This window comes from Pyrgilauda ruficollis, unplaced genomic scaffold (assembly GCF_017590135.1).
Source record: "Pyrgilauda ruficollis isolate IOZ18807 unplaced genomic scaffold, ASM1759013v1 scaffold12, whole genome shotgun sequence".
Taxonomy (NCBI): Eukaryota; Metazoa; Chordata; class Aves; order Passeriformes; family Passeridae; genus Pyrgilauda; species Pyrgilauda ruficollis.
This window is the reverse complement of record NW_024510321.1, coordinates 12,712,338-12,739,236: the sequence shown is the minus strand read 5'-3', so window position 1 is coordinate 12,739,236 and position 26,899 is coordinate 12,712,338. Positions and strand designations below refer to the sequence as shown.

At 38.6% G+C, this 26,899-nt stretch overlaps 1 protein-coding gene across 6 annotated transcripts in view; it reads right to left on the bottom strand.

Annotated features, from left to right (window-relative positions):
- Positions 1-4,628: 4,628 nt before the first annotated feature.
- The window catches only part of ZNF438 (zinc finger protein 438), a 51,048-nt gene continuing 28,777 nt past the window's right edge, over positions 4,629-26,899 (bottom strand). For 3 of the 6 annotated variants that reach the window (XM_041489478.1, XM_041489467.1, XM_041489488.1), the window contains 4 exons: positions 24,522-24,578; positions 14,561-14,665; positions 8,201-10,037; positions 4,629-6,624 (listed from right to left, as the gene is read on the bottom strand). In XM_041489478.1, the coding sequence (XP_041345412.1) occupies positions 6,012-6,624; positions 8,201-10,037; positions 14,561-14,665; positions 24,522-24,549 (2,583 nt within the window). In that variant the 5' untranslated portion in view covers positions 24,550-24,578 and the 3' untranslated portion in view covers positions 4,629-6,011. The remainder of the gene's footprint in view (positions 6,625-8,200; positions 10,038-14,560; positions 14,666-24,521; positions 24,579-26,899) is intronic. The other 3 variants (XM_041489507.1, XM_041489498.1, XM_041489511.1) reach the window with 3 other exon arrangements.

Sequence of the window (26,899 nt, the reverse complement as noted above, 5' to 3'; positions counted from 1 at the left end):
TTAAAAAAAAGTCTTCTTGCAAACTTTGATTAGCTCCAGAGAAAAGAGAGCAGATGACTTTAAATGGCACAAAGGTGGATTTATTGGCAAGTGTGTCAGGTCTGCACTTAGCAAGGAGTTGGCAGATAGCAGAATATGGCTGGACAGGATTCAAACTCCAAGGACTTGGAGCTGAAAAAGGATTTATTTGAATAGCAAAGTATAGGAGTGTATTTGCTGCAGTCAAAATTATTAGAAGCTTTTAACCAAAACCATGAAGAAATTAAACTTCCTGTGAAAGGCAAGCAACTGCATTCCTTCAAAGGTATTGTCACAGGGACATTTCTTTCTTTCCTCCCTCACTGTGTCACTTACTGCTCTAGCAATAGGAAGGTATATGGATCTCCTTGATCAGGTGTATGTTCAAAAGCCAGATTGAATCTGAACCTGCACAAAATTACTGAGTATTCAGCAAATAAAATGCTTTAATTTATATTAAATCAACTGTAGAAAAATAAAAAAAACCAAAAACCTAGTCTATTCACTGCATGTGAAAAGTAGAGAGCCTGTGGTCCCAGAAAAAGCAGAGTCAAAGGAGCGTGAGCTGCTTCACATGGACAGACAAGAGGCTTGGCCACGGTCTGAAGCAACAAAGCCAGGGGGTTGTGCTGAGAGAAGCTCACACTTACTAAAGGACTGCCAGCTGAAACTAGAACTTTATTTGGGGTTGTGGGGATTTATTTTTTTTTTGTCTCAAATGTCACGTTTTATTAAAAAAAAAAAAAAGTAAAAAAATTGCTTGTGATAGTGCTTTGAAGTGTCAGCTGACACACTGGAGCCTTGATTACACTCATGACCCTCACACTGGCAATGGACCAGTGGGAACTGCAACAGAAGTGGCTTCCAAAAAGCAAAAACATTGCTCTGCTCCTGGGCTGCTGCTGAGCCCTGCTTTGGGCAGGACGCTGGCCTGGCATCCCCTGCAACCTGTTTTCCTGAAACATTCTGCAGAGGAGTGTTCAGAGCTACTCAGTCCCAGGCTTTGGATGATGAAAAAGAGGGGCAGGGCGAGGCAAGGCAAGGTGAGATCTCAGTCAGTGTCTCTGAACTGCTGCTTCATGCCATCATATCTGTGTGAGACACTTTTATGGAACTTCTCTGATTCCATTATTCAATTCTAACCAGGTGACAGGACATTCTAGGCTTTTACAATGACACATAAATAACCCAAATCACATTCAGCAGCTGCTTTTTCTTATAGCAACACTTAACTTTTTTTACTCTACTACTTATCAGTGTTCCATCTGCAGGAAACTCAGTGAACCATTTTCCTACTTTTTTAAGCACAGATGCAGCTTTTGATTTCATTTTTATGGACTAAAGCTAAAAGATGTTTTCCTCAGAAAGCTGAACGACCACATTGCACATCTGGCAGCAGCTGGTATCAGCCAGCACGTGGCTCACCTAACTACCAGCATGAAACTGAGACGCCAAAAGAAGGGGACACTGGCAAAGGAATCTGTGCCATTTGGAAAAGCTCATGCCTAAGGAAGCTGAGGGTGCTCCAGACTGAAGTACCTCACATGGAAGCAGGGTCTGGAATGATGTAACAAAGGGGGTGGAATGCAGAAGTTTAAGGCTTCAGGACACTTCCACCAAAGCCAGTCATACAGAAGCTTGAACTTACATTCAGAACATTGTGCCAACCTCCATCATCACTCCTTCCCTCACACATTTCCTTCCCTTTCCTCCACTGAAATCTGCTCTAAGGCTCCTAGAAAGTGCTTGAGTATCTTCATGGCTTGGACCACAATCTGGACTGTATAACAGCGGAAATATTTAGCAGAAAAATTCAAAAGAGAAGGCATGGACATTTTTTAATTCTTATTTCCATTGGTCAAGACAAGTAACTCTAGATAAGAACAAACTGTTTGCATCAGTAGAAGATCTGTAAACATCACCTACAGCAGTGTAAGTGTGCAGAGCGAGCCTCATGTGGAACACTTTGCTCACGTATCTCTTTCCTACAGAACTTGCTTTTTCTGGGTTCATCTCTTATTCTAGATGAAAATGGGAAGTTTCTGCAAAGTAACTTCAGAATGATGTTTCTGGGTTTGTCAGCAGCAAAGATCATAATTTATCCCATCATTTCTAATGCTTACACAGAAAAGTCAATAAAATTATTAAAAGAATGAAAGGGAGAAAGCTTCCTTTGTACTTGACAGCATCAGCAGTATCATATTTTACACCACCTCTGGTACCACCACGTCCAAAAAATTGCCTAACAAAGCACAAATAGAGACGTATGTTATTGCCATTTTTCAGGATTTCTTGAAGGTTTGTCAATAAGGTATTAGAAATTCACCCAAGTCCGAAAACCAAGTTATTTTTACACTGAAATTTCTAGTTTCTGAGAACTTGAGAACTGCAGAATGGTCAGCCTCATAGAGTCATACACTGAACCCCAAACCTTGTTTCCCCACATTGTGCATAATATATGTGTGTGTGTATATATATTATATATATATATATATAATGCCACCAAGACTATTGAGTCCATGGAACATTTCTGCTTGTTTAGAAAAAACGAGACACATTTTTCACTGAAACTTGCTTGCAGACTCAGGTCTTCTTCAGTACTCCTCACCCACAAAAATTATGGCAATTTAATAAAAAGTGGAGAAAATCCTGTAATGTGACAGATCAGCTATAAAAGTGCACACTGAAATGAGGACAACCTTTAAGCCATTAGACTTTTCTTCATGAGACCAGATTTTTTCTGTGTCATACTCAGCACACAGAGATTTTCATTTTTCAGAGTATATGGAATTTGACAAGTAAACCTACTACACTTAATAGCATTTTAATCTTTATGCATAACAATCCCAAACCTACATTGCAAAGGTTTGATAACAGAAACTGACAGCTGAATTTGAAGTATACGTTTCATTCCAAAACAGATGCACGTGTAGGTGGATGTGTTGTAGAAATACAATGTACTACATGGCTGAGCCTAGATAAGCTGGTGATCCTCAAACATCAGCATCACCTGCATGAAATGGGCAGAAATCTGCTCCTTTAAATACCTGTTCATCCTTCTTATGCCACTTTCTTCAAAGAGCTCAGTGAATAGTAGATGAAATAAGTATCTAATGAGGTATGACAGCAACTCCGATTGAGCTAAAAAGCAGCAAGCTGAATTCTAATAAATAAATGAAGCAAAACATTTACTGCCAGCAACTATGTCAAGTTAGACATAGGAAACTGTAGCTCTGCAGCTGGAGAAGGGCAATACTCTGCAAGCCAGAAAAGTGATGGAACTCCTCCAGCTTTGGTTATTTATGGTGTGATGATGAAGGAACAACTTTCCATGTGAGGAATGGCTTTAAAGTTGAACAGTGGAGCTGAAAGAGAGACTTAATGAAAAATCAGAGGGGAACAAAACTACAGCTACAAAAACAATAACATTCGGTTTAACAATTTAAAAACATAATTTGTGTGCAAAACCAGATGTTAACTTGTCCAGCTTCAAGGTAAACAGCAAACTGTATTTATAACAATCCTTCTGCTGGACAGCAAACACGTACTACTAAAAGTTGCAGTATATAAGGCTCACTTCAGGCCTTCAAATCTTATCAAAATGAACACAAATGCCAAACAAACACATTTTAAACAAAGGACACATCTGTATTTAATGCAAAGCTATTTTCAAAAAATCCCAATCTTTCATAATCTACCATAAGTGTAATAGCCTGAAACATAAGAATGCTTTCAGGCTCATAAAAAAAAAGACTTCTAATTTTAAACATTTATGAGGACACTGAGAAGTGGATTAGAACCACGCTTTAAAACATGTTTTCAGGTTTTAAACCACTGAAAGCTGAGACCCCTTTACCCATCTGGCCTGGAGAAAGGGAGAGAAGTACAAAAATATGAGAAGACTGCACATGAAAATTTTGACTAAAGAAAATGCAACTGACTCCCTTATTCCAGTCCCTTCCTCCCACCAGCACTTACTTCCCCCTCCAGGGAAAGTGCACCTCTTCCCTGGTGACCACCCCAAACAAATCATCTACATCACTGGCTCTGATGCACCACTGTTTTTAAAAAATACCTTTTGAAAATAATTTTAAAGGGCCACTCTGCCATGGCTGCTGCTGTTCCTGAACAGAAGGGACTCTGTCTCAGTACTGAATTTATGTCAGCTCATTTTAAACTATACCTTGGGATGGGTGATTTAATGTTCACTCTAAAAAAATATCATGATCAAAACTTTTAAATGGTTTTTCCCAACTCATAAAATGCATGTTTTATGCTGGGAATGAACTTCCCTTTGCCACAGTGTAACTATGGGAAGGAGGGATTGTTCTCACATTTCTGTTTCATGGAAAACACCCTGCTGTTTGATTTTTAAAGTTAAAGGATTAAGTTGCAGAGGCAAAAAATGCTGCTAAATGCAACACACTCTACTAAGTTAAATACAGCCTCAGTCTGATGTGAAACACTGACTTTAAAAACAGCTGTTCCTGTCCAAATATGCCAGTGAAAATAAATATGAATATATTGTAACATTACGAATAATGTATAATATATCGTAACATTAAAAAATGAATGTGTCAAGAATAAGAACAATTACTAATTTTAAGGTAATTCAGCATAAAAATCCCAATGTATGAAAGCAAAGAAACAGCTACAAATCTGAATTTATAGCAACATATTTGAAAGTTTTGAAAATCCATGGGAAAATACAGTTCTATGGGCATTGTCTTTTTGTCTTTTGTTATTCTTGATTCCTACCTTACAGTTCAACTTCAGGGCAAAGCACCACACCACAAGAAATCACATTCAAAACTATTAGGTCATCAAAACTGCCTTTACTGTTAAAAACAAAACACATACACAAAATATTGCAACAGCTTGTGGAATCCCACTCAGAAAGCTCAACACTTTTAGACCTCTTCTCATGTTTTCATGACCATAATTTTTGCAAAACAGTGAGAAGCAACCCAGGCCATTTTAGGCATGACTCTTTTATCACTGCAATCCCTCAATTACAGCTGACCACAAGAAGGAATGAATAAAGTGGTACTGTAGGGACACTACTGCTGTATTTTTCTTGTCCTCTGATGTGCTCTGACTTCTGCTGGAGAATGATGTGGTGATTTCTTAGACTTGCCTCCATTATTGCTCCCGAAATAATTCAGAGGAACATAAGGCTTTAAGCAGTTTAAACATCAATTTCAAATTGGATTCAACGGTTTCAATGACCTTTTCACCAAAACCAAGCTCCAGAACTCCACCCTCTTACAGGACCTGCCCCCTTGGAGATGTGCTGGGCTCCATCTCAATGGGCGGCAACAAATCTTCAACCCAAAAAGGTACAGGCATAAAAAAATACATGTGAGGTTTTTACTCCTAAAATACAAATATCTTTGCTGTTACCAGGACAGAAAAGAGCACCAAAAACACCTGCAAGCAATGAACATTTTTGAAGACACTGAAATCAAGAAAACAAGAATCAGAAGTTCTTAAGTTATAGACTATAAAGCTCCTGAGTGCTAGCTGCATGTATGCACAATTAAGTGATGGAGAGAACTGCATGGAAATATGCATTTACCACAAAATCTGGGAGCACAATTGGGACCTGACTTCCAGTCAGGTTTTTAATTGCATTTAAGACTAAGATTTCTTCATATAAATTTATTTCTGTGTGTACAGTATAATTTAACTTGCAAATATATTTCATTGAGGTTAATAATTAGTATTGAGTATTTGCTGTTATAAAGCTCCTTAAGCATGAATTTTAAGTACAAGGATTCATAATCAGCTTCCATGTACCCATCTGGAATGATACAGAATAAACACATTTTCTAGTCACCAAAATAAGGGTTAATATGGCTTTTTAAAAAATCCCCAACAAACCCAACTAATAAACCTTTTAATGATACATCTGCTGAGTTAGTTTAGCAAGACAGTGAAAGAACAACTTGGTAAGGTAGTTAATGTTTTTCAGAGCATTGTAGAGTTGAGCTTCAATATTCACCATTATCAGAAAGTTCAATAATTCCTTGTTTTGATACCAAAGTAAAAATTGTCCATAAAGTGGAAGGGTCTTCACAATTATGATGAGTCTGCCAATGATTACAAAGATCCTCTTTTCTTCCAAATAACTGTTTGCATAAAATGCAGTTATAGCCTGCTTTTGACCAAAATTCTATTTTTTTTCTTTGTGGGCCAAACCCCACATTTTGCATCTCCTTAGAGGCTTCACTACTTCCTGACTGGCTTGGTTCACTTTTAGGTACATTATTGGCATTATTTTGATGGTGGAAGTACATCTGTCTCTTTGGTTTTGGAACATTATACAGCTCCTCCTGATGGGCACTGCACTTTGCTAAATGTCTTCTCTCACTGTGCTGTTTCCACACGTGGGTTGTGTGTTTGACCAGTTTCCCCTTTGTTCCTCTGCTTCCTTGCAAAACCCCTTCCTTCACTCTTCCCTGAATCTCTTCTCCATGACAGCACAATAAGTGAAACTTCATTTCACCAAAAGACTCTGCAATAAACTGGCATCGACCACATTTGACCTGTAATTTCACTCCTCCCGGGTTATGGAACAGGTCCTCAAAATTGCACTTATTTCCCCTGTTAAAAAAATGGAAATACAAACTATTTAAATATTAGCCAGGCAGAGAAGAGGGATGGCAATTTCTGTCCTTACAAGTTCCAAGAAGAGATGACAGTCATTAAACACTTTTAATTAAAAAAGGGCATTCTTTCTACAGTATCTAATTCATATGGAAGAGGAAAAGGAAAAAGAAGGTAAATAAAAACTAGTAAGGCTGATTAGGAAAAAACTGAAACCAAATGACACTTCTGAGTTTAAGAATTGCCTCAAAAATTAGCTTTGGTGGAAATAACCTTTTAACAACACCATCCTTTAATAAAAGACTGATAATTTTTGTTAAAGTTCCTGATTCAGGGGAGGTCAATCCAAATATTTCTAGTGCTGTGCTAGAAAAGTGAAAATTGCTATTACCTGTAGTGTACAAGTAAGAGAAACCTACTTGTTAACAGTGAGTGATCTAAGTCAATTTGAGGCAAAACCATCTCCCTTTCCAAGATGGAAACTGTGAAATTTCTAAGTTTCTTGCCTTTTTTTTCTACAAGCTGGTGACATAGTTTAGAAAAGTTTAAATACTAATAGGCAATTGGACAGCCCCTCCCCTTGATTTAGGACAGTTCTGTAATATAAAGGATACACAGGCAGTCCCTGGTTAACACAATCAAAACAAGATCTCCTCAGACATCTTCTCATAACATGTGCAAGATGGACTTTATAGCACTGTGTATTTATACATATTAGACAGATTACCCAACAAAACAGATAAACTGAATGATTCACTGTATGACAGCTACTAAGACTGACAGAAAAGGACTGGTATTTCTTAGTCTCAAGACTGTAAAAGTTTCTGACTGATGCTCCTGAGAGTGGAGCTATGAAAAGTAAAATGAGTAGAATGGAACTGCAGTGAGGAGCTACATTGAAGCCCCGAGTGTTCTTCAGTGAAAATAAATGCACTGGAACAAACAAAAAAGGCAACATTTATACTATATCAAGAGATTTCACCTCAAAATAATAATACAGAGGTAAAAGTATGTTCTATCCATCTTAATACACTGCATGTTAACTTTTCTGTTTTGCTGAGTGATTGCAAAAGCAGCAGTAAACTCAGGACAGATTAGCTCACGGCATTCCCTAAAAGGAAGTGGCATAATGACATTTAACAGGGAAAGCACACTACAGGCTAACACTGAAATATGAATTGTTTTTTGCTTACTGCAATTGGTTCCCTTACCTTCTAGGGAAAACCCCAAAGTGGGTGGGACAGAAGACGAAGCACTAACCATGAGAAACCAACTGACCCAAATATGGCAGTATATTGGGCATTACTAGAATATATGCAAAATTATTTTGGATATTCAAGTGTCAATAATGATTTATAGACAATCAGCTAATGATTTAGCTGATATATAGTAAATCAGCTAAAATATACTGGTTGGTCTAATGGATTGACTAGATTCAAATGGAATATTTAAACAATTAGGAATCTCACTTAGTGGAAAAATGCAACAATTTTCATAATGGTGAGGTTTATTAATTTCCACTGACAATGTGAAATCCAGTTTTCATTAGCATTTAATTAGTGAAAACTCTCACCTCTCTGCAGCTTCTGCCTCTTTTACATTCCTGTCTCTCTTCTTTAAAGTGTCTTGCACCAGTTGCTCGCTAGTGTAGGGCTCTGTGCTGATAACAACCCTGTGGACTTCTCTGAGGTGGCCAAAGTACACTTTTGCATGGCCAAAAACTTTAGCACAGAATTCACAGCACACCAGCTTTTTGGATTTGCCTTCGTTGTGATGAAGCTTCATATGTGTGCTCAGGCTCCCAGAATGGATATATGCCTTCCTGCAGATCCTGCAGCTGTAGGGCCGCCTGCTCGTGTGCGTGTTCATGTGGTCCTGGAGATGGTGCTTGAACTGGAACGTATGGTTACAAACATGGCATCTGTGCAGCGCCTTCGGGACGGCTGAACATGTATTTCTGCTCAGATCACTTGATTTAGCTGATGTAGCGTCACTGTGCTTGGAGCTTACATACTTATTGGTGAGTGAACCATTTAAAATTAAGTCCTGCTCGCGAGACGGCGTCTCTACGACTGCTGCAGGAGTCAGCGGTGCGAACGCCTGCACAACCACCACTGGTTTTGGTCTGATACTGCGGTATTTTTTCACTGCTTCTGCTTTATTGTCTTCAGGTGTCTGAATATCAACCTTTGCCCTCTCTCTTCCTTCTCTAAACTTATTAATGATGCATTTCCTTCGCTTGGCCTGAAAAGCCAATAAATCTTCTGGGGCTCTTTTTTTCCTGCCTCTTCTTTTAGGGGTTGCACTGCTCAATTTTTTAAGACTGTCGACATCATCCTCTTTGCTGGGTGGAGAGAAGGTATTTTCTCGAATGGATTGTTTGGGAACTTGTGTAAATGATACCCCTAACTGCTTATCAAAGGCTTTGGTTTTCAAACATGGTATCTTTTCACATTCAGATTTTAGCGAATGACCAGCTATGTCCATAACATTAATATTCTGCTTAGATTTACAGAACACTGAATTTTTCATTCTGGAGTAAGGCAAAATAGGAAGTTGTCCTTTTGGTGCTGATGGAGCCATCTGAATTGTATTGCCAAAAACCGCTGATGACAAAACAGCAACAGGACTTGTAGAATTTGTGGGTTTTTCCTTTAGTTTCTCAGATGTCAGGAGTGACTCTCTTGGGGTTTCTGATGCTGTCTTCACAGAATGTAGACTTAGTTTCATGGGATTAGTTGTACTTGCTGGCTTTGATGGAGAATCTTCAACTACAGATGGTCCAGAGATATTATCGCTAGCAATTTTAGTTTTGTTCATTACAAGAGATCTAGATTCCACACGATTGCCTTTATTCAGTAATGTGGCAACTCCAATTTCAGCTGAGTCACAGGCCGCTATCATCACTTGCTCAGCTGAATCTGAACTAGAATGAGCTTCAGGACACTCTTCAGGTGGAGTAGTCATAGGGGAAGTCTGTGATGAGATCAGGGCTTTGGTAGGAATCTTGTGACATGCACTCAGACCAGAGATTTGTGCTGGTTTTCTGTCACTCAGCAATTTATTCCTTACAGATTGGTACCTGGGGATGGGCAGCTTTAGGTTTTCAGAGGGGGCCACAGTTGACTGCTGAACTTGCTGTGTTAGGGCAGGCGCAACACACGGCACAGCCAGCAGGGAAAACGTGCCCTTGTGAGCAGCCACCTGCATGACAGCATAGTTCTGAGCTGGCACCACCAGGGGCTTGGGACCTGAAGCTGAAATTGCTGTCATTGGCTCAGGCAAAGATGACTGAAGGCAAGAAACCACTCCGGATGTTAAAATTTTTGGTACCATTTTTGGAGCAATGGTCCTAAACTGACTTTTCTTCTGAAAACTTTGTATTATATCCGAAGGGGACTTCTGTTTATCTGTAAGAATAACATAACACAGATGTAATATGATACACAGTATTTTTGAAAAATTACTCTCTCAAAAATAAAACTGCTTACAAAGGACACTATTAACACAAGATTATTAAAAATATTTAGGTATTTAAATGAACACCAAATTAAATCTAGAATTGCAAAAGTTTCATAGACAAAAGCACTGTAAGAAGCAACATACTTGAAAACAGATTTGCAAAAAAACCTCCTGTTAATCAAATCTTAATTGAATGTTTCCTTCTAGGTTAGAAAGTACATGACATTTCAGAACAAATACACCCATAAGCCTCTGGTAAAGCTGTGAGAGCATGCTCACAATATTCTGCTGGAAAAACAGGGACAGGATTTAAGCTCCATGACACAAAACTTCTCTGAGCACCAGCTCTGATCATCTATCTCAAAAAGAATCATGCCATCTTTTAGACATTCTCTACTATTTAGAATTTGTGGGTTTTATTATATACAGACCAAAGTTTTCCTGATGGGAGTCTTAGAAAAATTACTGCTACAAAACATGCAAATAATGTACAATAAAATCAAAGAGGACTTGAAAAAAATATGTGAATATTAACTACTGTCAAATACCCAATCACAAAAATTACTCAGGTGCCACTAATGCACAACAGAACTACTGCAGTAAATTATTTAAACACCTTCTTGAAAGATGTAATTTATCAAGGTTAGATAACAATTTCTTCCTGTTTCTATTTGTGTTCATAAAAGTTGCAAATGTTTTTAGTAAAAAATGTGAGGATAATTAAAACAAACAAAGGAAAACAATATGATTCATATGATATAATATGCATTAGGCAGCAAAGACACCTGCTGACCTTTCAGACTCCACAGAAAAGGAGTTGATACATAGTTAATTGTACCACTACCATTTCATCTATTGGTCTCATTACTCTCTCTCAAATACAATTATTGATGCCTCCAGTTCTCCAAACCTGGAATAGGTTTCCTGGAAAAATGGAAATTGCAACCACTAACAATTCAGCTACAAAGATTCCAGGCAGAAAGGCAATTCGGACGTAAGCAAAACTCATTTGAGAGGAATCACATTTGAACTGAATACATGCAAGTAAATGCCTCAACCTTGAAATATTGTAGTACAGTAACTCCATAGGAAAATTTCCATTCCTTGCCATTTTAAAGACTTGTATTACAAACACATTTATAGGTGATTCTGAACTTAAAAAGGTAACTGTGAATTAGTACAAACACTGGAAACTCCAGTAAATTTATCTTAATCCTGGATGTTCTTCTCAGACATCACACACTTTGCAGCAAGCTACAGACCTATCATGTTTCATGACCAGAACTCCTGGACAGATACATATGCATATTCATGGTGTGCACATGTGCAGTAAAGCCACTGCCTTCAGGACATGCTGGATTCACTGAGCAATCACATATAAACTGTGCAGTTCATATTTAGTAGATCTGATGCTTTTCAAAACTCTTTGATCAGCAGATTCACAGAGCAATAACTATGCAGGGCATAAGCCTTTGATCCTTTTATTGCCATCTATTGCATGTTCATTATGCACTTTCTTTATACTCCAGTTAAGTGAAACTACTGGGCACCACCATAACTTTCTCTCTGCTCAGTGTCTGTAGAGACCTTCTGAATTTCTAGACGTTCTGTGCAGACTGGGTTACAGTACACCCAGAAGTCCTACATAAATAGAGATCCCTGCACACAGGGATAAATCCAGGCTTGTGCAACCTGGAAAAAGCAGAAACATGATATGTTTAAAAATATTTCCCTACAGCACTTTAGAGTCTCAAATTTTTATTTTTTTTTAATCTAGTCACTAAATATATAGAAATCTTTACATTTTCAGCTACTAAGATTTATGTTAGTCAGATGATGATTTGTTTCCCACAAGGTATCTTCCTGTTGCTTTTGAGTTAACGATTTAAGTAGTTGAGAAGAAGAATAAAACTATGTAAAGTATTGTAATCACTAACCAAGCTAGCCCTGAACTTCAATGATAGTTACAGCTCAAACCATGTAACTTAAATACAGCAGATAACAAAATAAGGGTACTTTCCTTTTAGGGGACACAATCAGTTCTTATTTCTCCAGATTATGCTTGTCAGACACTGACAATAAAGACTTCCTCCAAATCTGCAGCTATTTAGCTTGCCACAATATTCAACATGAAGCTGTTTCCATTCTCTCTCATTTCTCTTGTTCCTCTCCTTTTTTATTTCAAAATTTCATTCATTGATTTGCATATAACTTTTGGGAATGCCAGCATTTAAGCAGATTACTACCCCTGCTACTCCAAGTTACAAGGCACCCACTCTTCCACCAATGGTAACAGGAAAAGGTGGAAGGTTTGCTGTGGACATGTCACCTCTACAAATGACAGCCATAAAAGCAAGGTTAATTTGAACTTAGGAGGAAATATTTGTAGAAATAATGTATAGCATTAGTTTTAAAAATAACCGTATGTTTCTCAAATGCATTGACTTGCCTAATGCAAAATTAAGCAGTGAAATTACTTTTCTATAAAGAATCTCCACATATTTTCTCAGCATTCCACAGGAGAGTGTTGCTCTAAAAGCCAAAACCTTCATCAATATGAAACGCAAGATGCTCTTTGAAACAAGGTCTGTTTAGATCAATACCTTTCTTACACAGGTAACACAATACTAAGAATTGATATAACTGTTTGAGAAGGGATTTTTATACAAAAACTTTTTCCAACTACTGTAATTTTAGCCTAAGTTTTCCAGGTTGTTTGGTACCAACCTTCAGTACAATTTTTTTTTTTTTGTCCCCCCACTTTTTCACAAGTTAACGTTAGACATTCTAGTGCACAATTATTCATTGCAGTGCTTCTGGTAAGCAAAGGAACACTCGACTTTGCATTTCCCTCCCCTCCAACACATCTACTGTAGCTAAGCTGCTTAGCCAGTGCCTAAATATAGAGAAGGGCTAGATGCAGACTAGCTGCCTGATGATGCTTCAGGCTCTGTTAACATTTTGCCTGCAGACTAGGAAAGCTGACTGGAAGAACTGGTGCAAGACTACTTAGCATCTTGGATCAGGAGAAAGCAGCCAGTCAATTCACAGACTGGAGGTTCTGCTGACCCCACCCAGAGCATGCAAGTACCATCAGTGACCAAAATTCTGTTTTCCATTTATAGTTGGTGAAAAGTTTCCACAACTTCCTTTGCACACAGCAAGTGCTATAGTAATTCATGTCTTCACCACACTGAAGGACTTGAATATGCTCTGGCTGGCTGGCTTGTGCAAAGGCAGCTTGGAAACCTCATATGCATCTCTCAGGGACATTCTGTTTCTTCCAAATTATTTCTGTCTCTGATTCAAAGGACTCATTTTGACTTGTCATCTGTGACCTGAGAAAAAGCCTTTGTGCCTATGCAATCTCATGAAGTTGCTCACCTAAGAAGGGGAAGTTTCAGTTAAGGGAGGCTCTGCAATGGCATTTATGAGGATGGCCCTTCGTTTTAGACAACACTCTTTCCACAAGTAAATCTGCAAATCCTTCACTGGAAGGTAACAATTTTTATACTTTCTTTAAAATTTTCATTAATAACAAAGGAAAGCATTAGATTTAATATCTGAAGGTTGTGAAGCTCATTTTTACCTGCTGTGTTCTCAGTCTTTCAGATGAGTGTGGAATTGGGACAACAGGTACACACTTTTAAATAATTACACACAAGGCTAAACCAAATGCAGTTCAACCTATTTACTTTAAAAGTCTCTGTTAAAAGATTGATGGTTACCATGCTAGGACCTGCAAGCATCAAATCCCTCAGATACCTGCAGGATGTCATAAGCTTTCATCCCTTCTAAATAACCTTAAAATTGTATAGACGTGGACAGTGACACACCAACACAAAAATCAATGATGCATTAAATTCTCTGATAGATCCATGCTAGGAAGACTCCTCTGGAGGAAATGGAGCTTCCATGGGGTGCTGCTTCTTCATGGTTCCCCTGCCTTCCCAAGTCATCCAAGTCTGGTCTACCTCAGCCTAGTCTGCCTTATTTGCACTTCCTTTATAGTCTGTTCCCGATGTAAAGAACACAACATTGCTGAACTCAGATGCCATAGAAAGTATCCGAAGAAATATAATTTTCAGTACTGTCTGGTCAATTTTGAAAATAACCACCAAACAGCCACCACAGGAACCACTGAGTAGCAGTGTTCATTTTTTAAATAATCTTTGTAGGTCCACCTCAGTTGTGCACGTATGTATGTCATTCGTGTGTGAATTAACACGAGAGAAAATAACACCAAAAAAAGAATAATCTTGTTTTGAAGGAAAAGACAGAATACAGATGAAGATTAATGAGTATTCAATGAATATTAATCCAGCTGAGTCTTTTGCTGACTTTAAAAGGAAGAGTATCTTTTCTGTGGGAAAGAAAAAAATGCACAATGTCTTAAGATACAACATCAGATCTTTTTCTGCCAATGATAGTTAATCATTCATTTTGCCAAATCTCCATACACACTAAATACCTGTGGATACTGTCTTTCCAGCACAAGTTTCTTGCTTTTGCTGACCCAGCATACTTTGTTGGACACAATGTTTCTCTGCAGGATTAGCATGCAAAAAAACACCACCTGCAAAAGTGCTTCAGTTATAAATAGATCCCAGAACAAAAAAACCCCAAACAACCAAACCCCCAAAACCAACAGAACCCAGAAAAAGACAACACAAAATGGCAATATAAAACATTAACTTCCAGTTAATGCATTAAGAAAACTATGGCTTTTTGCTCTTTGCCATTTTTCTCTCATCAAAATACACTTTAAAATCTAATACATTGCATGCCAAATGCAAGGTGATAGCTTAATAATTGAGTAAAGCTGGTTAATGTGGCAAACAGATGGGATGGTTTAGCTTCAGTGTCATGGCAGACAGTCAACAGCAGCAAAACAAAATGCTTCAAAAAATGAAGATTCAGTAGCTTTATTGAGTAGTTTTAACACAGGGACTAAATTCTATGCTCATTTACACTTTCCATAATTCCATGCAAATAAACGGCAGATATTATAGAAAACAGAATTTGGACTTCTTTATTCAAAACCAGTTTTGCTAAACACCTGTACAAAGTAAGATTAGGAATAAAACCTACAAACCATGAGTTCCCAGATCTATACATTACAGCGATTAATTTGCATTTGTTTCTACCTTTGCTAATAATAACTACCTGGGTGGAATATTCTGTTCTGGGTATTTGCATCAGAAAATTTTCTAAAATTAATTTCAACAGAAAACACCAGCCATTCTCAGTATGTCTGCATTAAAAAATTAAAAATAAAGAAATAAAGAAAAAATAATCTAGTGACACATCTGTGCATCAGGTGAAGACCTTCATATATGACACAGCAATGTCTCTTTTATCTGTGAAAAGCTACCCAAATTAGGCAAAGCTGTAGGCTCTGGGCATGTGTTCAGTAGACACTTCAAGCAGCTAACTTTTCCAATGATTACATTCTATTGAGTGTGCTCCTGCTTCAGGCTGGATGGATTTTCCCTGAACTATGGCTTTAGGTCCAAGCACCCAAGCTGGAAAAAGGAAATGGCCTCTCCTTATCTCTGAACTGCAGAGCTGACAGTGTAGAAGAGAAACAGCAGAATATACAGGGCAAGCAGAAAAAGGACAAGACTTGAAAAGTGTCCAGGCCAAAGAGTCAGGGTGGGATATGGGAATTAAATGTAGACTTAACTCAGGTAACCAACATTACACGAGGTGGAAAGAGGAAGCCAAAAGAGGAATCTCACATTTCTTACCTTTTTAGTATTCAATTTTTTAAAGAGTATTATAACTATGTTTACATAAGAGTGCTTTTGTGCAATTTAAACTGGCTTAGAAAAATAAACAATATAACGAAGTATTTTAATGCAAGATTGGAAAATCTCTGTAGACCATTCACATAAACACTAAGATACAGAATGTTCAAATACACTTAGAAAACTTATTCTGGTATTCCAAAGGAGGAACAAAATAATTTGTTAAAGTTCTAGAAGCTTTAAGCTGTATCTTTAAAGCTATATATAATTAGATCTGATTTGAACATAAATGTGATTTGCTAGTTGTGCAATAAGCATTTTATAATTTAGAAAAGTCCTCCTTACAGACTGTGCAAGTTTATTATTTTAAGGGATTAGGATTATAGGGCATTTCAAGAAATTCTGTGAGTAGTGGGATGCTTTCTGGATGCCTTAAATGGTCTCCAAAAGACTCTTCTTAGCAGAAGAACACATTGAAATAATAATACTTTTTTTTTACATTAATTGGACTCCATTAAAGAGGATGTTCAACATTAAAATTTCTAGTGGCGCTTTTCAGCGTGGGAATAAGCTACAACTATTTTTAGCATAAACTGTCACCTTGCAGAGGTAAATCATACAGTAATCTAAGATTGTGGGTATATAGTTTGCATTTAAGAAGTCCTCCAGTTTCCTCTCTAATTCAGTCTTCTGTTTTTGCCTGAAACATCCTTTCTGCACTATTAACTATATATTGATACATGCTAAAGTTTATACAGATCTAACATAACTTAAGAAAACAAAAATTAGATTACGCCACTTTCTCAACTTCCGGAATTGCTTTCCTCTGTTGTTTGAAAGTGTACACAGGAGAGGTCCTTCACACAGTCCTTTTCTCCAAATCGAAGAGGTACAGACTCTCTTGATAGATGGGCTATTGGATGGATAAGGAATTGGCTGGATGCTCATGGTGAACAGTTCAATGCCCGTATGGAGATGGGTGATCCGTGGTGTCCCTTGGGTCCATACTGGGACCAGTGCTGCTCCATACCAGTGACACAGACAATGGCATTAAGTGCACCCTCAGCAAGTCTGCAGGCAAAAGCAAGCTGAGAGATGCAGCTGGCACACCTGGAGGATCTGGACAAGATCAAGAAGTGGGAAGCTCATGAGTTCCTGCATGTGGTATCAATACAGGTGGGGCCAAAGTGATTCAGTGCAGCTCTGCCAAGAACTTGGAGGTACTGGTGGATGAAAAGCTGACTGTGAGCTGCAAACGTGTACTCACAGCTCAAGAAACCAAACAGTGTCCTGGGCTGCACCCAGAGCACCGTGGGCAGCAGGGCAGGGAGGGGACTCTGCCCCTCTGCTCTGACCTGGTGAGACCCACCTGGAGCACTGCATCAGCCCTGCGGCCCTCGGCACAGGAAAGACATGGAGCTGCTGGAGCAAGTCCAGAAAGGGCCACAAAAATGATGAGGAGGATGGAACACCTCTTGTATGAGGTTAGGCTGGGACAAAGATGGGGTTATTTAGTCTGAGGAAGGCTCCAAGAAGACCTAATTGGAGCCTTACGATACCTGAAAGGGGCTGAAAAGAAAGACAGCAACACTTTTTTACAGTGCTTGCAGAAACAGGACAAAGCGTAATGGTTTTAAAAATAAAGTAGATTCAGACTAGATACAAGGAAGAAATTTTTTACCTGCCCATCACTCACACCAGCATCTTGGCTTCAGTATCTCTGTTCCCAGAGAAAAGTATAACATAAAAAATACCCATACTAAAGCAGACTTGTTAAACACAAGTTAACACATTGTGAGAAATTTAGTCACTATATTAGCACCACTGGCAACAGTAATAATTAAGATATAATTTTTAATTTCTCATAGATTTAGATTTTATAGATTTCTGTATTGTCCCATCACAAATAACTTTTAAAATATGTATTAAATACTATTTCTGCACGGAACCACAAGTGGCCAACAGCTTTGAGGCAACTTTTTTGAGTTGAGACCTGAAACATATTAGCCACACTAATCAAAAATCACTATAGGTAATCACTATAGGTGAATCATTATTCAAAAGCAGCTTCCTATATATAATGTGGGCAATGCATGGCTTAACACAACCTCCTATTATAAAAAGCCTTTTTTGTGCTACTGTATAAAGGAAGAAAGTCTTCAAAGTCAGAATACATATAAGAGTCAGAATACATATACATACAAGATTTTTAGACACTTTTGCAGTGAATTTAAAATACATTTATTAGCAGATCTAAATGCTTTTTTAGCACCTCTCATGCAGTGTTTGTGAGCTTTAAAAGCTTTCCATTTTTTTGAAGGCACAGCCTTTCAAGTTATAAGCTACTCATTTCATATTAAGGTCAACAAAATTAATAGGTCTTAAGCAGATCAAAATATTTTCATATCAAGAAATGAAAACTGGCATAAAGAAAGCTAGACATAAAGAATCTGTAATTACTAACAACCTGTTCCACCTTTACAGCTGAAGAAACTACACAGATTTTTCTCACTATGGCAGTATAAGAACTAAGGGCTCAAAATGGTTCCTGGCCTCTGCAACCACACAAATAAGTGACTGAATTTAATTTCTATTTAAGCACAGAACTTCTTTTTGAGAGACACTGTTAGATACATCATCAAATACTGTATTTCAGCTTCTTTATGCCTCTGCTAGTTTCAGCAACCAATCATGTCAGCCTCAAAGTGGGCATTGTCTAGGAACCTTGGTGATCTGATGATGCAGTTGAGTAGAATGGAAATTATTTTTCTGTCACTGCAAGTCCACTGGTTATTTTTGTTGGTTTTGCCCAGTCATTCTGCTCCATAGAGGACACCATCCCTGAAGATTTGCAAAGCAAAGCTGGATTGATGCAGCCACTTGGGGGAACTAATTGTTCAGAAAACAGTTGAAGGAGGTGATGGAAGCATTGGTCATAAACTAGTAATTGATAACCCCCAAGCAGCATTGCAAATATAAATTAAGTACTTTAGAAAGTGGGGAAACTGTAACTGGATTTTTCAAAAACACCTGTAATTGGATTTTTCAAAATTTCTGAGAGAATTGCCAGTAGAAATTTCTTTTAGTGAGCTTCAGGAAAGATATGGACCTAAACAGTAATTCATCCACTGTAAAGTCAATGTATAGTTATTTTTAAAGGGTCTATCAAAATCAAATCAACATGGACAAAATTTCAATATGCCTAATGTGCGTAGTAATTAATGGACTTATTTTCTCTTAAGTACAGGAAACAGTAACTACCAAAACTGCTACAAAAATTAAGGCAAAATTCTTCAAGAACTATGCAGCATGAAAAGGTCAAGTAGAACCATTTAATTAATAAAATCATAAAATAGTTTCTGATTAGATTTTTACTCTTCTTTCAAAAAAGAGAACACACCTACCTCCTACTGAGAGTTCAACCCTCTTTGGGACAGAAAACATGTACGTCTCACTTCAGTAAGGGAATTAGGGCTCTTACTCCCAAAATTTAATTTTTTTAAAATACTGACATGCAAACAAAAGAGAACACAACAAAAAAGGAAAAGTTTTATTCCTGTTAAAGAGTACTTTTTTGGTGAGAATCAGTGCACTTTTTTTCTAAAGAAAGACTGTATGCAGGAGAAAACAAGTAATTTGCCACTTCAGCTCAATACATATTTTACTTGAGGCATTAAAAACATCTGCATGGTGACTTCTGTAGCACAAACCTCAAAAATGTTCCCTCATGAACTGAGGATCAAAAGACTGCCAGTCTTGTCTTGGCCTATTTTGAGTCTTCTGTTATAAATTATACACTAATTTATCACTCTCCAAAGAAAGGGCAGAAAAATTGTTAAACTCCAAGGATAGCTGGAGAATATCTTCTGAGGGATTTTTTAATAGGTAATTTCACTGAAAATTACCTAAGTAGTCTAAGTTTTGAATGGGGAATCCCTATCTAAGGTTTTTGTTTGCTCTAATTGTGCCCCCTTTTCTTTCTTTAGGAGCCAGATTTCTTCAGAAAAACTCCCCAGCTCTAGCTGAGATACACAAAACATTGTTACCTGTAGTTAATTCTGCTGAAGATTAAAACTAAAATAAAGATTAGAGGATCTCCACATTATGTATATTTTTTCAAAGATAGATGGATCTGCATAGCATAGGAAAACTAAAACATCTTCTGGAATGCTATGGTCCTGGCTAGGCAAATATTAATTTTTGTAACATATAAAATTATCACTTGCTGCTGAACTTGGACACAGCTAGACCTCACTGGCAGTAGGATGCAGCAGAAAACAATTCAAATTACAGTATCTGACTGATTTTCCTCCCCCAGTGCACAATTACAATTATTTGCAATGCTTATTGGCATTGCTAACTTGCCCATGCCAGCCACCATGCTGTTTAAAGGCAGCGCTGGCTCTCAAGGGGCTGGATGTGCTGCAAAGGAGCTGTGGAATACACTGCTGACAGGTGATAATGGATCAGCAAGGCCTGGCAGTGGAGGATGGAAGCGAAGGATGCCGCCCTTAGCCGGCCGTGTCCGTGTCCGTGTCCGTGTCCGTGTCCGTGTCCGTGTCCGTGTCCGAGCGGCGCACGGGAGCCGGGAGCGGAGCCAGCAGAGGGAGTCGGTGCCCGTCCCGCCGCCCCGCTCCGCAGGCGCCGGCCCGGCCCGGAGCCGCGCCCCACGGCCACGGCCCCGCTGTCGGTTTCAAACAACACACAGGCCTAATAATAGGCCTAATAATTTGCCTAATATTTTTGTAATGTTAAATACGGCTTGTCCTGAAAAATCCCCCAAGCTGCAGAATCGGGTACAGAACCGCACCCAACCTCCGAACAACTTTGTGACGAGTTACCTTAGTATTTCAAAACATTCTACCTCTGCAACCTCTTCAGTCAATTCATTGTTTTGCTTTAACTTCAGAGCACCGTAAAGCTAAGCAGCTGAGCCCTCCTGTTTGAAAGTAATTACTTCTATTAGTATCTTCTATAACTGCAGTACAATTATTGTGCTTGAGATTAAAAAATATCCCAAAATGGCACGTCCATATTACTAGAACCACCAGTATTTACACTAGATGTTCTTCTTTCATTAGACACATGAAAACAAAGCACTGTCTCCAACATATTTTCCCATCCCAAGGAATACCCTGAAATCTTTGTCAAACTTTCTCGCTTTCATCATTGCTCAGCTCATCACACAAACCATCTGCATAAATAAAGATGCAAGCATCTGCTGTATGGCAAATGGTCTCAGGGGCAGATGTTTTTATCCTTGCATTCATGTCACTGGCTTGGATACATTATTTGAACAGATGTACACAATCTGAAAGTGTCGTGTCCCACAGTGAAACGTCTCCAACTGCTTTCTATCAAAGTACATAAATGCTATTTGCACCTGCATTTATGTTAATGATACAAAGGCAGCAGGGGTTCCAGCAAAGTGAGATCTGATGCTAAGAAACACATTTACAAGGCTAATGGAAGTTTGAGATCTCCCAGCACCAAACAACCATACTAACATGGATACAAAGTGTGCAGAACCACACTTGACCTATGATTCTAAAAAAGTTAAACATACTCAAAGAACAAAACTATTACTTTAGCGTGTGATACCCTTCTCCAATGGATATTTTAAAAAGACAAAACCTATTAGATAAATAAACCAGGACAGCCTTATATTTTGCAAAATATTTCTCTAATATATACAATTCTTTCATGTTAGAGTAATTTAACAAAAATATTTTATAAATCTGACAATGCCATCAGTATTTCAGTTCACTAAGGCACAGCAGTATTGTATGCCATGATGGAGCATTATAAAAAATACCAACACTTGCTCAACGGTAAATATTTAAGTGTGAATAGTCAAATATAATATGCTTCAATGATTGTTGTCATGTCATATGTTGTTATATTAATGAAATGATAATTTCATAATCCTGAGGAAGAAATAAAATTTGACAAGTTAGATACTTATTGTTCAGAAAAGTGCATCTAATTGAACATGGTGTTACAATTGCTTGCTACTTAAAAGATAGTCATGCTTCTTATAAAATATTTTAAAACTGAGAAAAATACAGATATCTTGAAGGAGTACGGATTAAATTACAGAACACCTGCTATTACATGACAGCAGTGAAGCGTTTAGCTGTCACTCAAAGACCTTGCACTAATCATTACTTCCATACTTAACTGAAAAATAACAAGTACACTCAAAGTACAGAAACACTGACAAATATGCCACACTGAACGTAACTGATGGATAGGTTCTATTTCCAATCTAATCTATTTCCTAAAGTTTTATTTGTAAGAAATGTACCAACATAAGGGCTGTACATAAATCATCACAAATCACTAGTACCCTGCATGTTTTCAAAGTGCTACATTTAAGAAACAAGTGATACTTGATATGAAGACAAAGAAGTATCAGAGTAAAAAAATATATGGAGACTAATGTATTTGTAGAGTATCATCATTTCACACTGATACAGCTCCTGGTCATGATCTAGGGAGGTCCTGCAGAGAGATCTCGACAAATTAAGAGGACTGGGTAACCACCAGCCACATGAAGTTCAACAGGCAAAGTGTTGGATTTTGCCCCTGGGATGGAGCAACCCTGGATGCAGAGACTGGGCAATGAGAGCCTGGAGAGCAGTGCCACAGAAAGGGACCTGGGGGTGCTGGTCCATGGCAAGCTGAACCTGAGCCAGCGGTGCCCTGGCAGCCAGGAGGGCCAACCCTGTCCTGGGGACATCAGGCACAGCACGGCCAGCAGGGCAAGGGAGGGGATTGTCCTGCTCTGCTCTGCCCTGGGGCAGCCTCACCTCCAGTGCTGGGGACAGCTCTGGGTGCCACAGTGTAAGAAGGATATAAAACTGTGAGAAAGCATCCAAAGGAGGACAATGAAGATGGTCAATGGCCTTGAGGGGAAGCCGTGTGAGGAGCAGCTGAGATCACTTGGTCGGTTCATCCTGGGGGAGAGGACACTGCAGGGAGACCTCACTGCAGTTTTGTGAGGGGAAGAGGAGGGACAGGCACTGATCTCTTCTCTGGTGAACAGCGACATAACACAAGGGAATGGCCTGAAGTTGTGTCAGGGGAGGTTTAGGCTGGATATCCAGAAAAGATTCTTCACCCAGAGGATGGCTGGACACTGGGACAGGCTCCCCAGGGCAGTGGTCACAATAGCAAGCCCAAAGGAATTCAGGAAGTGTTTGTACAACACTCTCATGCACATGGTGTGACTCTCTGGGGTGGTGCTGTGCAGGGCCAGGAGTTGGACTCTGTGATCCTTGTGGGTCCCTTCCAACTCAGGATATTCTGTGATTCTGTGACTTCTAACATGGAAGCTGACTTCCAAGTTTACCATTCCCTCTGGGTACAAGTCAGTAACAGGATACTGACTGGAATGGATTTTGATTTAGAGGGAAAAAAGAAAAAGCCTTTGAAAAAGTTTCAAAGCAAATTCTTAATCGATTTGAAGTTTACATACAGCTTAACAGTCTATATTGTCCTATTACTATTCAGAAATGGCTTTAATGTAAGAGTATAACCAAGGTCAAATTCCTGTTACTTAAAGGAAAAATTAAACTAATGCTTTTAATTATTAGAATTGAGTACTTCAGTCACAAGCATGGGAATGTAGAGCACACTCTGGGGTGGGCAGCTTTACCCAACAGGAAGTACTGTCTTCCTTGAAAGAATAATCCCAAGAGATACAGATTTATCAACTGAGATCAATCAGAATGACATGCTTCTGGAACAGCTTCCTCAGAATTATTATAGCATCATAAAAATACTCAGTCTCACAAAGCAGGTAAAGTATAAACTTACATGACAGTAAAAGCTCAAGGCTTCAAATAAAGTAATAGATAGTGCTCTTCCTAATTAACATAAGTACTAACAATGGAAACTTAACTGACAACCAGCAATAGTTCTGAAAGGTCCATTAGAGCTGATGTCATATCCATCAAACGTTCACTCACATTTAAGTATCATTAAAAATTACATTCATGTTAAAAATCATACTTAAACATTAGCATTGAGACACAGATCAAAAGGGAAAGGAAACTGAAGTCACAGCTACACATTTAGAGGCTTGAGAATACACAAATACCCTTACTAATAACAGAGGGAAAAAATCAAGACATAACCCTAGTGAAAACTAAATCAAGTTAAAGACAACTTTTGAAGAAACCACATAGAAGAAAGAACTAAACAAAAAGAAAAAAAATAGTAACAATGGGAATGCTGAAGAAAAGGCATTTAAAAAAAAAAAAATAATGTTTCTTCCTGTTTCTGCTAACTGTGTAGCATAATTGGCAGATAGATTTTGACCCCATTTAATATGGGGATCAAATATAGCAGGGATTTTCAAACATATGAAGATTTTTTAAAAATTAATAAAACCTGAATACTTAATTCTGCTGAATCAAAGAAGAAGCAGATTTATGCACTTCAAGTTTCAACTACAGGTGTTAACAGTAATTAGCAATGCCCTAAAGAAGAATATAATTTTAGCTATTGTAATTGTTTAAAGTGATAAATGCTGCAGTTACAGCTCTTTTTTTCCAAATCATACCACAGCAGAATACTAGACACAAGTAATATACTGATTAATAATAATGATATTTCTTCAACATTTTGAATCACAAGCATCTAATTTCTAAATAAAGTATAGAAAGCATACTATACCTGCAGAAACTGTTAACGGATTCTGCATTACGCCCTTTAACAGTTACGACAATGTTCCTAGAAAGAAATACAGATACTTAGAAGCTCTGATAATTTCTTAGAAACTAACAAAAAATGAACAGGACAATGGCAATAGTTTCCAGACTTGTACTTCAGAATGGATCCCAATATGTCCATAGCTCTCAAGAAAACACCACCAGAGATTTAAACCAAGGGTTTCTTTGGACCCTCATGTGTGCTCTCCATATTTCAACATTACTAACTTAGGCTTTTTGTGATTAAGCAACCTTCTTAAAGCCAGAAAAGAGGACAGTCATGAATCCCCACATGGCAATACATTCAGAATAATCACAAACAATACAGGGTTAAGCAATCATTTCCTTTCAAACATGTGGACCTGTTGGGGAGGATCCAGAGGAGAGCCCCAACGCTGATCACAGGGCTAAAGCAACCCTCTATGAAGACAGAGCTGGGGCTGATCAGCCTGAAGAAAAGAAGGCTCCAAGGAGACCTTATAGCACCTTCCAGTACCTAAAGACAGCCAACAGAAAAGCTGGAGTGGACTTTTTACAAGTGCATCTGCAGATAGGACAAGGGGTATTGGCATTAAACTGAAAGAGGAACGGTTTAGATTAGATACTAGGAAGAAATTCTTTACTGTAAAGGTGGTGAAGCACTGGAACAGTTTTCCTAGAGAAGCTGTCAATGTCTCACCAAGGCCAAGCTGGATGCAGCTTTGAGCAGTGTGATCTAGCAGAAGGTTACCTGCCCAGGCAGGGCTGCTGGGACTCGGTGGGGCCTTTAGGGTCCCTTCCAACCCAAACCATTGTGATTCTATGTGACTGCATGGATCCCACATAGCTGTCTGACCAGCAGACTTCCATGGATGCTACAATGAAGACACTACCTTGCTCTTGTGAACCAAACATTACACTGCCACCTGTCCTGAATGTGCTGATGGTACTTACAGCAAGATGTGACACACTGCATTTGACAAAATGGTTTTACATCAAATGGCCACCCAGTAAATTAAGAGTTGGCTACTTCTTTCCAGTGCAGTTGAGTGTGCTGTTCAAGCTCTGGTGAAGTGGGATTCAACAGTCAGGGAAGAAAGACACAGGATAATACAATGACAATATAAAACTGCTGTTCTTCACTTAGATTTATTTTTCATAAAATGGCCTAGCTTTCGGAATGGCTGCATAATAGTTTGGTTCAACGGAACACCACTAACATATTAGACATCACAAAGGGTATGAAGCTCTTGTTCTCCTGATGCAGCCAGAGGCTTTGGGAAGGTAACAGAAAAGTCCATTGACTGACACAGATGGAACTAAAACTTCTTGGGGGTTTACTCAGATCTTGGCTTTCATATATACATAGTGAACATCTACAACATTCCCACAAACAAAGCCAGCTGTACAGATGTGGAGATTGCTGACTTTCCTGACCAATTTAACAGGCACAAGAATCTTACACCAAGGACATGCCAGACATGCACTCAGGACACATCTTTTGACCACATGATGTCCCAAAGACTAGTTTTGGTTAAACACAGAATGCATAGGACAAATAGTGATGCAAATACCAAACAAAATAAGCCTTGAACATATTTCTTTACTATCATGCAACTGACTCTCAAAAAGCAATGGTGAGGTTCTGGAAGAAGACTGTTCTGTAGGTAGCAGTAAAAAGAAAAGAAAACCAACTCCATTCTCAGGAAGTTCAACATCAAAGCATGGATGAACAATGAGCATGGCTGCTGTGAGGAGACCTCTCACACAGCAAACAGGTGAAGCTCTCTGGTACCTGTATCTTCTGTTCTGAGCCATAGCTAACATGCAGCTCTGGTACATCAACCAGCACCTCCTGGCAGGGGCTCGCTGATGCCCATCAGCAGATCCCCAGCTGCCTCAAAGAGCCTCTGTCCGTGGTACTTAAGCAGCCAAGCCATGAGCTGTCAGGCCCAGCACTCACACACTGGCTCATCTAAATGCAGTTTGATGTTGTGGGAACACACAGACAGCTCCCTCTACACATCCAAGAATGGAACAGGCCACATCGGTATAATTTTGGAATGGCGAGACACTTCCAGAAATCAGTGTGGGTTTCCAACTTGTCTGTCACCACATTTTAAGACATCCTTCTTTAAGGCCATATTGATCAATAAGAGCTTTTCAGAGAACCAAAGTCTGAAGTTTTTCTTCCCCCTTAGTATTTACAGGACTTCAGAACACTCTGAAATCTTTAAAGCAACACATATTCTTGTAAAAACAATTTGAGAAATTATATTCAAATAAAGCTTCTCAAAATTATTATTTCAAAGTCACATTGTTTTTAGGTTTCCATGTTCCTTCCCTGTGTATGGGAGCATTAAA